The sequence below is a fragment of the Babylonia areolata genome, chromosome 28 (genome assembly GCF_041734735.1).
Source record: "Babylonia areolata isolate BAREFJ2019XMU chromosome 28, ASM4173473v1, whole genome shotgun sequence".
NCBI lineage: Eukaryota > Metazoa > Mollusca > Gastropoda > Neogastropoda > Buccinidae > Babylonia > Babylonia areolata.
This window is the reverse complement of record NC_134903.1, coordinates 12,029,351-12,041,850: the sequence shown is the minus strand read 5'-3', so window position 1 is coordinate 12,041,850 and position 12,500 is coordinate 12,029,351. Positions and strand designations below refer to the sequence as shown.

Genomic DNA, 12,500 nt, shown 5'->3' with positions numbered 1-12,500 from the left:
GCAACCGCCAAACACAAAAACACACACAAACTCTCTCTCTCTCTCTCTCTCTCTCTCTCTCTCTCTCTCTCTCTCACTCACACATACACACAGAGACAAACATATATACACACATCTTTCCAGTAAACAACCCCCAACTCTCTCTCTCTCTCTCTCTCTCTCTATGTATGTGTATATATATATATATATATATATATATATATATATATATATATATATATATATATCTCACACACAGACACACACACACACACAAACATGTACGCACAAATAAAACCTTTGTTAAGTTATTCATAAAATAGATAAATAAATAACACGTTTGTTCATGTGTAAATCAAGTTTTAATGTATTTATTTAATGGATTAGTAACTTAACAAACATGTTATTGACTTATTCATGAACAAAGAGGTTATTTATTTATATCTTTTATTAACAACTTAACAAAGGTTTTATTCATGTTACAATGCTCATAGGCCAGGTCCAGAAAGAAACGTCAGATGTGCTGATGGAACAATGAATTTATTTTGTGAATAACTTGAGAAACATGCTATATCTATATTCATTTGATGTATTAGTAACTTAACAAACATGTTATTGATTTACTTATGAATGAACATGTTAGTAATTTAACAAACACGCTGTTTATGCACTTAAAAAAAGAAAAAAAGAATTAGTAACTTAACAAACATGTTATTGATTTATTTAAGAACAAACATGTCAATAATTTAACAAACAGGCTATTTATGTATTCATTTAATATATTAGTAACTTAACAATCATGTTATTGATTTGTTTATGACCAGTCATGTCAGTAATTTAACAGACTTGCTACTTATGTATATATATATATATTAGTAACTTAACAAACATGCTATTGATTTATTTGTGAACACGCATATTGTGTGTTTATTTGTTTATTTTATGAATAACTAAACTAACATTTTATTTATGTTCCAACACTAACAGGCCAGGTCCAGAATTTAACAAACATGCTATTTATGTATTTATCTAATGAATTAGTAACTTAACAAACGTGCTGTTGATTTATGTAAGAAAAAACATGTTATTTATTCACTTATTTTCTGAATAACTTCATGTACGTTCTACTCCTTTCCCAACAAAAGGAGAAGGTGGCTGAATGGTTAAGACGCTCAGCTGCCAATACAGAGAGTCAGTGAGGGTGTGGGTTCTTCTTCTTCTTCTGTGTTCACGCGTATGCACACGAGTGGGCTTTTACATGTATGACCGTTTTTACCCCACCATATAGGCAGCCATACTCCGTTTTCGGGGGTGTGCATGCTGGGCATGTTCTTGTTTCCATAACCCACTGAATGCTGACATGGATTACAGGATCTTTAACGTGCGTATTTAATCTTCTTGCATGTACACACGAAGGGGGTTCAGGCACAAGCAGGTCTGCACATATGTTGACCTGGGAGATCAGAAAAATCTCCACCCTTTACCCACCAGGCGATTCGAACCGTGATTCGAACCCGGGACCCTCAGATTGACAGTCCAATGCTTTAACCACTCGGCTATTGCGCCCGTCAGGTGTTGGTTCGAATCCCACTGTCTCCCTTTCTCCCAAGTTTGTCTGGAAAATCAAACTGAGCATCTAGTCTCTTGGATGAGACGATAAACCAAGGTCCCGTGTACAGCACGCACTTGGCGCACTGAAAAAGAACCCAAGGCAACGAGAGTGTTGTCCTCTGTCAAAATCATGTAAAAGGAAGTCCACTCTCATAGGTACAGAACTGTATAAGCATGCACTCAAGGCCTGACAAGCGTGTTGGGTTATGCTGCTGTCAGGCATCTGCGTGTTGTAGCAGATGTGGTGTGGTATATATGGATTTGTCCAAACGCAGTGACACCTCCTTGAGAAACTGAAACTGTTTCAACGCCTAACAGGTCAGGTCCAGAAAGAAGCGTCCGAAATGCTGACGGAACAAGGCCTGGGGGAGATCGCCACGGCAACGCCCAGCGAGCAGGTGGCCTACCTCCTGGTGGAACGAGCGCGGCTTCTGGACCAGCTAGATGGCGCCACGGCTTCTGCTTCTGCCTCCGCCTCCGCCTCTCTTGTCGGCCAATCAGCGGCTGACGGTGAGAGATCACATGACCGTCAGGACGTCACGGGAGGCAGGGAGTCGCAGGAGCTGAAGGAGATTCTGGAACAGGTGAGGGGGTGGGGGAGAGGTGGGTGGATGATGTTGCGAATGACTGTGACGACTGGAGCGCAAGGGGTTTGAATGACTGTGACGACTGGATCGTAAGGAAGGAGTTTTAATAACAGGAGCGTAATGAAGGGGTTTGAATGACTGTGACGACAGGAGTGCAAGGATTTTTAATGACATGAGCGTAAGGAGTTTGAATGACTATGACGACTGGAACGTAAGGAAGGAGTTTTAATAACAGGAGCGTAATGAAGGGGTTTGATTGACTCTCACGACAGGAGCGCAAGGATTTTTAATGACAGGAGCATTCAGAGTTTTGTTTGAATGACTGTGACAACAGGAGCGTAAGGAGTTCTAATGACAGGAGCATACAGAGTTTTGTTTGAATGACTGTGACAACAGGAGCGTAAGGAGTTTTAATGACAGTAATGTAAGGCTTTTGAATGACAGGAGCATAAGGATGAATGACTAACGATAGGAGTGTAAGGAGTTTGAATGACTGTGCCGATAGGAGTGTAAGGAGTTTGATGGAGTGTAAGGAGTTTGAATGAGTGTGCCAATAGGAGTGTAAGGAGTTTGAATGACTGTGCCGATAGGAGTGTAAGGAGTTTGAATGACTGTGACGATAGGAGTGTAAGGAGTTTGATGGAGTGTAAAGAGTTTGAATGAGTGTGCCAATAGGAGTGTAAGGAGTTTGATGGAGTGTAAGGAGTTTGAATGACTGTGCCGATAGGATTGTAAGGAGTTTGAATGACTGTGATGATAGGAGCGTAAGGAGTTTGAAAGAATATGATGACATGAGCGTAAAGAGTTTTGTTTGAATGACTTTGACGATAGGAGCGTAAGGAGTTTTAATGACAGTGGCAACAGGAGCGTAAGGAGTTTGAATGACTGTGATGACAGGAGTGTTAATGACAGGAGCATATGGAGTTTTGTTTGAATGACTGTCAGGAGCGTAAGGAGTTTTAATGACAGGAGTGTAAGGAGTTTTAATGACATTGGCAACAGGAGTGTAAGGAGTTTGAATTACTGTGATGACTGGAGTGTAAGGTTGTAGTTTTGATAACAGGAGCATAATAAATGAGTTTGAATGACTGATGAATGGAGCGCAAGGAAGGAGTTTTAATGACAGGAGCGTAATGAAGGAGTTTGAATGACTGTGATGACAGGAGCGTAATGAAGGAGTTTGAATGACTGTGGCAACAGGAGCATAAGGAGTTTTGATGGCAGGAGTGTAAGGAGTTTTAACGACTGTGATAACAGTAGCGTAAGGAGTTTTAATGACAGGAACATAATGGAGTTTGAATGACTGTGATGACAGGAGTGCAAAGAGTGTTAATGACAGGAGCATACATAGTTTTGTTTGAATGACTGTGACAACAGGAGTGTAAGGAGTTGGAATGACTGTGGTGATGGGAGTGTAAGGAAGGAGTTTAAGTAACAGGAGAGTAATGAAGGAGTTTGAATGACTGTGATGACAGGAGTGTAAGGAATTTTAATGACAGGAGTGTAAGGAGTTTTAATGACAGGAGCATACAGTGTCTTGTTTGAATGACTGTGACAACAGGAGTGTAAGGAGATTTAATGGCAGTGGCGACAGGAGCGTAAAGAGTTTGAATGACTGTGATGACTGGAGCGTAAGGAAGGAGTTTTAATAACATGAGCGCGATGAAAGAATTTGAATGACTGTGAATATTGGAACGTAAGGAAGGAGTTTTAATAACAGGAGTGTAATGAAGGAGTTTGAATGACTGTGATGACAGGAGCGCAAGGAGTTTGAAGAAGCGCTGAACGAGGAGCGGGAGCGTTCCAGCAGCCAGAGGGAGGTGGTGAGGAAGGAGCACGAGGAGGAGGTGTCGGCCCTCATGGAGGAAAACGCCAAGCTGGAGGAGGACCTGCAACAGGCACACAGAAAGGTGTGGGGCTGTGTGTGTGTGTGTGTGTGTGGGGGGGGGGCTGTGTGTGTGTGGATGTGTGTGTGTGTGTGTGTGTGTGTGTGTTAGGAGGATGTTAGGGGGAGGGGTGCGGGATGGAGGTGTTGGGAGGAGGAGGGAGGTGTTAGCCCTTATGGAGCAGAACACAAAACTGGAGGAGGAGCTTCAGAGGTGCAGTGCACAGAAAAGTTGGGGTATATTATGTAATTTTGGAGGGGCATGAGAATTTCAGTAATCTGCATATTTGTATATATAGCTATTTCCATTTGGTGCCATTCAAATTATCTTTTTATTTTTCATTTGTTTTAGTTGTTTGCTGTTTTCTTTTTGTGTTGGACACAAAAAGAAAATCTCTGTTCCAAAGTATAGACAATAAAGTTTGTGTATTTGTGTTTTCATTTTCGATGATGACTATGACCATCACAACAGCAGTGGATGCAGCTGCTATCCTAACTATCTGGGTAGAATTTGATTATTGTGGAGTGTGTCTTGCCCAATTCAAATCCTCCCTCTCTCAGCCAAAAGGGCTTTTGGACAGTGGACATTGGGATGGTCCCCAACAGCCAACTTCAATAGCCTTCAAAAGCTAGGAAGAGCAATTGTAATCTTGCCTGCTAGTTTGGGAGTCATTGTCCAGCGCAAAACGCTAAGCTGTATATGAATTCCCATTGCAACGGAGAAACCATTGATCATACAGCTCTCACTTTGCTGTAGGCCCAGCAGTGAGCTTTTGTCAATCTGTGATATAAGCTGAGTGTTCAGCGGCAAAGACGGATACCAAACTATAATAAAAAAAACAAAAACAAAAACCCCAACAAGAAAAAGAACAAACTACTTCTTCTTTTTCTTTGTTCATGGGCTTCAACTCCCACGTTCACTCGAATATACATGAGTGGGCTTTTACATGTATGACCGTTTTTACCCCGCCATGTAGGCAGCCATACTTCATTTTCAAGGATAAAAGAACAGACCTTTCTGTCCACAGAGCATACAGCTGGAGAAACAGATTGAACGCCTGAAGCAGGAGCAGAACGAAGAGCAGGACATCCTGGAAGAGGAGCGGGAGGAGATGGAGAAAGAGCGGGACGTAGCCCTCAAGGAGAAGAAGGCGCTGGCGGAAAGAGTGGCCCTCCTGGAGAGAGAGAAGGAGGAGATGGAGGCGGAGAGGGACTCCTGGAAGGACTCCTCCCGTGAAAGTAGGTGTCATGGATGTTGTGAAACATTTGCTGTAATTTTTGTACCTACAAGGCACAGACATGCCAGCTGTTAAGATTTCACTGTGTTTTGTTACACTCCATCGCAGTTTGTTCCGACGTTACGCCAACGTCAAAGTTGTTCCAACGAGTTAATTTTTGACTACATAGCATGGTCACATGCTTTCCTGTCGTAACATTACCCAGACGCTCCAGACTTATCTTGCAGAGATACCAACTGTTACAATTTTACCGTATTTTGTTACGCTCAATCGCAGTTTGTTCCTATGTTACACCAACGTCAAAATTGTTCCAACAAGTTCATTTTCGACCACAGCATGGTCACTTGCTTTCCTGTTGTAATATTACTGGGACGCTGGAGACCTGTTGATCACGAGGCCAGGGCAGTCACTACTAACCTTGGTCTCACATGAAGATGCTGAGCTAATCGCATGCATGTTTACATTGAAACAGCATTGAGTGGACCAATCAGCTTAACCTTTAGCCCGAACAAGAGGGAAGGTGGCTATATCAAGTTGCGTCTCGATCAGACCGCGTCTGTGCCTTGTGGATTGCTGATGTGGCTTGGAGACTGAGTGTTTCCACCAAATTCAGTGTTCCTACCAAATTCAGTGTTCCTACCAAATTCAGTGTTCCTACCAAATTCAGAGTGTTTCCACCAAATTCAGAGTGTTCCTACCAAATTCAGTGTTCCTACCAAATTCAGAGTGTTCCTACCAAATTCAGAGTGTTCCTACCAAATTCAGTGTTTCTACCAAATTCAGAGTGTTCCTACCAAATTCAGTGTTTCTACCAAATTCAGAGTGTTCCTACCAAATTCAGTGTTTCTACCAAATTCAGAGTGTTTCTACTAAGTTCCTACCAAATTCAGAGTGTTCCTACCAAATTCAGAATGTTCCTACCAAATTCAGAATGTTCCCACCAAGTTCAGAGTGTTTCTACCAAATTCAGAGTGTTCCTACCAAATTCAGAGTGTTCCTACCAAATTCAGTGTTTCTACCAAATTCAGAGTGTTCCTACCAAATTCAGTGTTTCTACCAAATTCAGAGTGTTTCTACCAAGTTCCTACCAAATTCAGAATGTTCCTACCAAATTCAGAGTGTTCCTACCAAATTCAGAATGTTCCTACCAAATTCAGAGTATTCCTACCAAATTCAGAGTGTTCCTACCAAATTCAGAGTATTCCTACCAAATTCAGAATGTTCCTACCAAATTCAGAGTGTTCCTACCAAATCCAGAATGTTCCTACCAAATTCAGAGTGTTTTTACCAAATTCAGAATGTTCCTACCAAATTCAGAGTGTTCCTACCAAATTCAGAATGTTTCTACCAAAATCAGAGTATTCCTACCAAATTCAGAGTGTTCCTACCAAATTCAGAGTGTTTCTACCAAATTCAGAATGTTTCTACCAAAATCAGAGTGTTCCTACCAAATTCAGAATGTTCCTACCAAATTCAGAGTGCTCCTACCAAATTCAGAATGTTTCTACCAAATTCAGAGTGCTCCTACCAAATTTCCTGATTGTTCCTACAAACACTTGACATGGGTTGGCATCTCTGCAGTTGCTGTAATTTTCGGCCTCACATTCACTCACAACACATACTCACCCTGAAAAAAACATGCCTCACCACTCATATTGGCACTCATATCAGCCCCATCCATATGTTATGTGCGGCTTATGTTCAAACGTGTGTGAGTGTGTGTGTGTGCATTGTGTGTGTGTGTGTGTGTGTGTGTGCGTGTGTGTGTTTGTGTGTGTGTGTGTATTTTAATCACGACAGATTTCTCTGTATGAAATTCGGGCTGCTCTCACGAGGGAGAGTGTGTCAGTATACTACAACACCACCAATTTTTTTTGTATTTTTTCCTGCGTGCAGTTTTATTTGTTTTTCCTATCAAAGTGGATTTTTCGACAGAATTTTGCCAGGAGCAGCCCATTTGTTGCCGTGGATTCTTTTACGTGCGCTAAGTGCATGCTGCACACAGGACCTCGGTTTATCGTCTCATCTGAATGACTAGCGTCCAGACCACCACTCAAGGTCTAGTGGAGGGGGAGAAAATATTGGCGGCTGAGCCGTGATTCGAACCAGCGCAATCAGATTCTCTCGCTTCCTAGGCGGACGCGTTACCTCCAGGCCATCATTGGGGTGTTTGTGCATGCACAAGTTCTTATATTGATATGCACATGTATGTGTCCATAATTCTACTGTATCTGTGTTTGTGATTGATTTTTCAATTTATGTTTGTACCTTTTTATGTGCTATCCCCCCCCCCCTCCCTCTCCCAATAGTCCTTGTGACCTCAGTACACTTGATAATAAAGACATATTCTATTCTTTTCTGTTCTATTCTCTTCCTTTTCTTCGTTCGTGGGCTGCAACTCCCTCATTCACTCTTATGTACACAAGTGGGCTTTTACATGTATGACTGACAAGCGCAATAGCCGAATGGTTAAAGCATTGGACTTTCAATCTGAGGGTCCCGGGTTCAAATCACAGTTACGGCGCCTGGTGGGTAAAGGGTGGAGATTTTTCCAATCTCCCAGGTCAACATATGTGCAGACCTGCTAGTGCCTGAACCCCCTTCGTGTGTATACGCAAGCAGAAGATCAAACACGCACGTTAAAGATCCTGTAATCCATGTAAGCGTTTGGTGGATTATAGAAACAAGAACATACCCAGCATGCACCCCCCCGAAAGCGGAGTATGGCTGCCTACATGGCGGGTTAAAAACGGTCATACACATAAAAGACCACTCGCGTATATACGAGTGAACATGGGAGTTGCAGCCCTCGAATGCAGAAGAAGAAGAAGACATGTATGACCGTTTTTTCACCCTGCCATGTAGGTGGCTATACTCTGTTTTCGGGGGGTGGGGGGGGGGTATTGGCAATAATTACGGCATCATCAGGTTGCAGCACTCTGGTGCCTGCCCGCCCGTCCAGCCCGCTTCGCTCCCCTAACACACACACACACACACACCCAAATACATTCCTCACCACTCATAACGGCAGCAGTTATGGCATCATCAGGTTGCAGCACTCCGGTGCACGCCCGCCCGTCCAGCCCGCTTCGCTCCCCTAACACACACACACACACACACACACACACACACACACACACACACACACACACACACCCAAATACATTCCTCACCACTCATAACGGCAGCAGTTATGGCATCATCAGGTTGCAGCACTCCGGTGCACGCCCGCCCGTCCAGCCCGCTTCGCTCCCCTCACGACGTGGCGCTGCGCAAGGTGATTGAGGACAAGACCAAGTTGGAAGGGGAGATGATCCAGCTTCGCTCGCAGATCCGCGCCCTCCGCGACCAGAAAGAGGCGATGGAGGAGCAGGTTAGGCTGTGCTTGGGTGTGGATGAGTGTGTGAGTGTGGGGAGGGAGGGGTGAGTTGGGGGGTGTTTGTGTGGGTGTGCGTGTGTATGAGGGGGGTGTTTGTGGGAGTTGGTGTGGGGGGGTAGGTGTGGGTATGTGTGACTGTGTGTGTGTGTTTGTGTGTGTGTGTGAGTAGGGGGGTATGTTTGAGTGTGTGTGTGTGTGTGTGTGTGTGTGTGTGTGTGTGTGTGAGGTGTAAGGGTGGATACGTGTGTGTGAGTGTGTGTATATTTGTGTGGGTGTGTGTGTTTGTGTGTGAGGGGGATAGGTGTAAGGGTGGATAGGTGTGTGTGTGTTTGTGTGTATGTGTGTGTGTGTGCATGCATGCGTGTATGTGTGTGTGCACTGATGTGAGTATGCATTAAGAAAAGCTAGAAATTTGATGGAATATATATATGCAAGTGTCTGGTGTGCTTGTATGTGTATGTGGGGGTGTGTACATCATTATCATCATTATTTGTAGTAGTTGCAGCAGCAGTAGCAGTAGTAGTAGCAGTACTGGTAGCGGTGATAGCAGTATTTTTTTTTTTTAACATTTTTTTTTTTTTTAATATCAAGAAACAAGGTGCAATACAGCGTTCAATTAAGAAGACTTGAGCAACAACAAGCCTGAGCTTATATCGTGCTCATGGCGAAAATACACACATTAGCAGTATTGTTGTTGTTAACATCATCCTCATCATCCTCATCACTCTGGTCATCATAATTATCACGCAGGTGAAGAAGGCGAACGAGGGCAGTGAGAAGCTGCAGGTCACGATACAACAGCTGCAGATGAAGAACAAAAACCTCAGGCAGGAAGTGGAGGAGCTGGAAACACAGCTGGACGAAGCTGAGGTTGGGAAAGGGGGGTTTGGGGGGCGAAGGGGGGCGGGGGGTGTTGGGGGAGGGTGGGGGGGGGGAGGTTTGGGGTGGCAGGGGAGTTGTTTGGGGGGGAGGGGTAGTGATGTGCGTGCGAGTGTGTGTGTGTGTGTGTGTGTGTGGAGGCAGGTGGGAGGGGAGAAATGGAGGGGTTGGGGAGGATAGTGTTGTGTGTGTGTGTGTGTGTGTGTGTGTGTGTGTGTGTGTGTGTGTTTGGGGTTTGAGTAGAGAGGAGAAGTGTGGGGATTGGGGGTAGTGGTGGTGGTGGTGGTGGTGGTGGTGGTGTGTGTGTGTGTGTGTGTGTGTTTGGGGTTTGAGCAGGGAGGAGAAGTGTGGGGGTTGGGGGTAGTGGTGGTGGTGATGATGTGGGGGTTGGGGGTAGTGGTGGTGGTGGTGGTGGTGCGCGCGCGCGCGCGTGTGTGTGTGTGTGTGTGTGTGTGTGTGTTTGGGGTGTGAGGAGAAGTGTGGGGGTTGGGGGTAGTGGTGGTGGTGATGAGTGTGTGGAGGTAGGGGGGGTAAGAACGGTGGATGGTTGGGTATAGGGAACGGTTTAGTGTGGGGTGGGGGAGGGCTGTGGTGTCTGTGTGTGTGTGTGTGTGTGTGTGTAGATGCAAGAGGGTTGGAAACCTGTGTGTGAGTAGGTGAAGGGAATGGTGCAATGTAAAGGAAGTTTTTTGGGGGATGGTGGGGTGGTGGCGCAGAGAGGGGGAATTCATCTGTGTGTTTGTGTATGTGTGTATGTGTGCGTGTTTGTGTCTGTCATGTCTGTGTGATTATTGTCATCATCACCATCATCACTGCAGTGTTTTCATTGCAGTTCTTAAGACCTGAATATTGTTCTTCTGGTTATGGCCAGTTGTGTTATATGAAGTTTATTCTTTATGTTTTTACCTTTTTTTTTTTTTTTTTAATTCTTTATGTTTATACTTCTTTTTCTTTTTCTTTCTTCCAAATTCATGAATCTTCTTCTTAAAAAAAAAGAAAAAAAAAGAAATCTTGGCACAGCCAAAATGGTTCAAGCATTTAGAAACTTTTGACACTGCAGACAGCAGCAGAGGAGTCCAAGAAGCAGGAGGAGCAGACAACTCTGAGGTACCGGGCCCAGGAAGGGGAGACCAGCCTGCTGAGGGAGGAGGTGAAGCGCATTGCAGCCCTACAGGACCTGGTGGACGTGCTGAGCGGTGAAAAGTCAGAGCTGACCTCAACGTTGGACGGAGTCCGTAGGGAGATGCACAAAGTAAGGATGATGATGATGATGGTAATAATGATAATATGGTGTGGAGTGATGGCCTAGAGGTAACGCGTCCGCCTAGGAAGCAAGAAATCTGAGCGCGCTGGTTCGAATCACGGCTCCGCCGCCGATATTTTCTTCCCCTCCACTAGACCTTGAGTGGTGGTCTGGACGCTAGTCATTCGGATGAGACGATAAACCGATGTCCCGTGTGCAGCATGCACTTAGCATACGTAAAAGAACCCACAGCAACAAAAGGGTTGTTCCTGGCAAAATTCTGTAGAAAAATCCACTTTGATAGAAAAAACAAATAAAACTGCACGCAGGAAAAAATACAAAAAATTGGGTGGCGCTGGGGAGAGCAGTCCAAATTTCACACAGAGAAATCTGTTGTGATAAAAAGAAATACAAATACAAATATTGCTGCTGCTGCTGCTGCTGCTGATGATTATGATTATGATGATAATGATTACAATGATGATGATGACGTGCTGAGCAGGAAAAGTCAGAGCTGACTGCCACCCTGGATGCAGTCCGCAGAGAGATGCAGAAAGTAAGGATGGTTGTGATGGTTATGATGATGATAAGATTGAAAATAGTCATTGTGATGATGGGCGCAATAGCCGAGTGGTTAAAGCGTTGGACTTTCAATCTGAGAGTCCCGGGTTCGAATCACGGTGATGGCGCTTGGTGGGTGAAGGGTGGAGATTTTTACGATCTCCCAGGTCAACATATGTGCAGACCTGCTAGAGCCTGAACCCCCTTCGTGTCTATATGCAAGCAGAAGATCAAATACGCACATTAAAGATCCTGTAATCCATGTCAGCGTTCAGTGGGTTATGGAAACAAGAACATACCCAGCATGCACACCCCCGAAAACGGAGTATGGCTGCCTACATGGCGGGGTAAAAACGGTCATACACGTAAAAGCCCACTCCTGTGCATACGAGTGAATGTGGGAGTTGCAGCCCACGAACGCAGAAGAAGAAGAAGAAGTCATAGTGATGGTGATAACGTCCTCAGCAAGGAAAAGTCAGAGCTGACCGCCACCCTGGATGCGGTCAGCAGGGAGATGCAGAAAGTAAAGGATGGTTATGATGATGATGATGATGATGATGATGATGAGGTGCTGAGCGGGGTAAAGTCAGAGCTGACCGCCACCATGGACGTCCAGTCAGCTTAATTATTATAGCAGTTGCACTGTGTTGCAGGTAGGCCCAAGTGTTTGTATGCCTTGTAGAAAAAATGTACGTTTGCTGATGTGGCTCTGAGTTGGAGTGTTCCTACCAAAAAATTCAAAATGTTCCTACCAAATTTCCTGACTGTTCCTACAAACACTTGACAGGAGTTAGCATTTCTGGGTCTCACTTTCAGATTATTGTGGAGAGGGAAGAGCTCTCTCCACCAATGCCTTACTTTCTTTTTCAGATTTCTTTCAGAGAAGGAGGACCTCTCCCACCTAATGCCTTACTTTCACTTTCAGATTCTTTCGGAGAAGGAAGACCTCTCTCTCCAAATGCCTTACTTTCACTTTCAGATTATTGTGTAGACGGAAGACCTCTCTCCCCAAATGCCCTACTTTCACATTCAGATTCTGGCAGAGAAGGAAGACCTCTCCCTCAAATACCTTACTTTCATTGTCAGATTCTCACAGAGAAGGAAGACCTCTCTCCCCAAATGCCTTACTTTCACTTTC

General features: G+C 44.5%; 1 protein-coding gene across 1 annotated transcript in view; it reads left to right on the top strand.

Annotated features, from left to right (window-relative positions):
* LOC143301792 (uncharacterized) overlaps positions 1 to 12,500 on the top strand; it is a 105,799-nt gene that overhangs the window by 24,922 nt on the left and 68,377 nt on the right. Inside the window, exons 4-9 of the mRNA XM_076616184.1 lie at positions 1,909 to 2,174; positions 3,935 to 4,087; positions 5,091 to 5,301; positions 8,507 to 8,673; positions 9,430 to 9,549; positions 10,619 to 10,810. Of these exons, the coding sequence (XP_076472299.1) occupies positions 1,909 to 2,174; positions 3,935 to 4,087; positions 5,091 to 5,301; positions 8,507 to 8,673; positions 9,430 to 9,549; positions 10,619 to 10,810 (1,109 nt within the window). The remainder of the gene's footprint in view (positions 1 to 1,908; positions 2,175 to 3,934; positions 4,088 to 5,090; positions 5,302 to 8,506; positions 8,674 to 9,429; positions 9,550 to 10,618; positions 10,811 to 12,500) is intronic.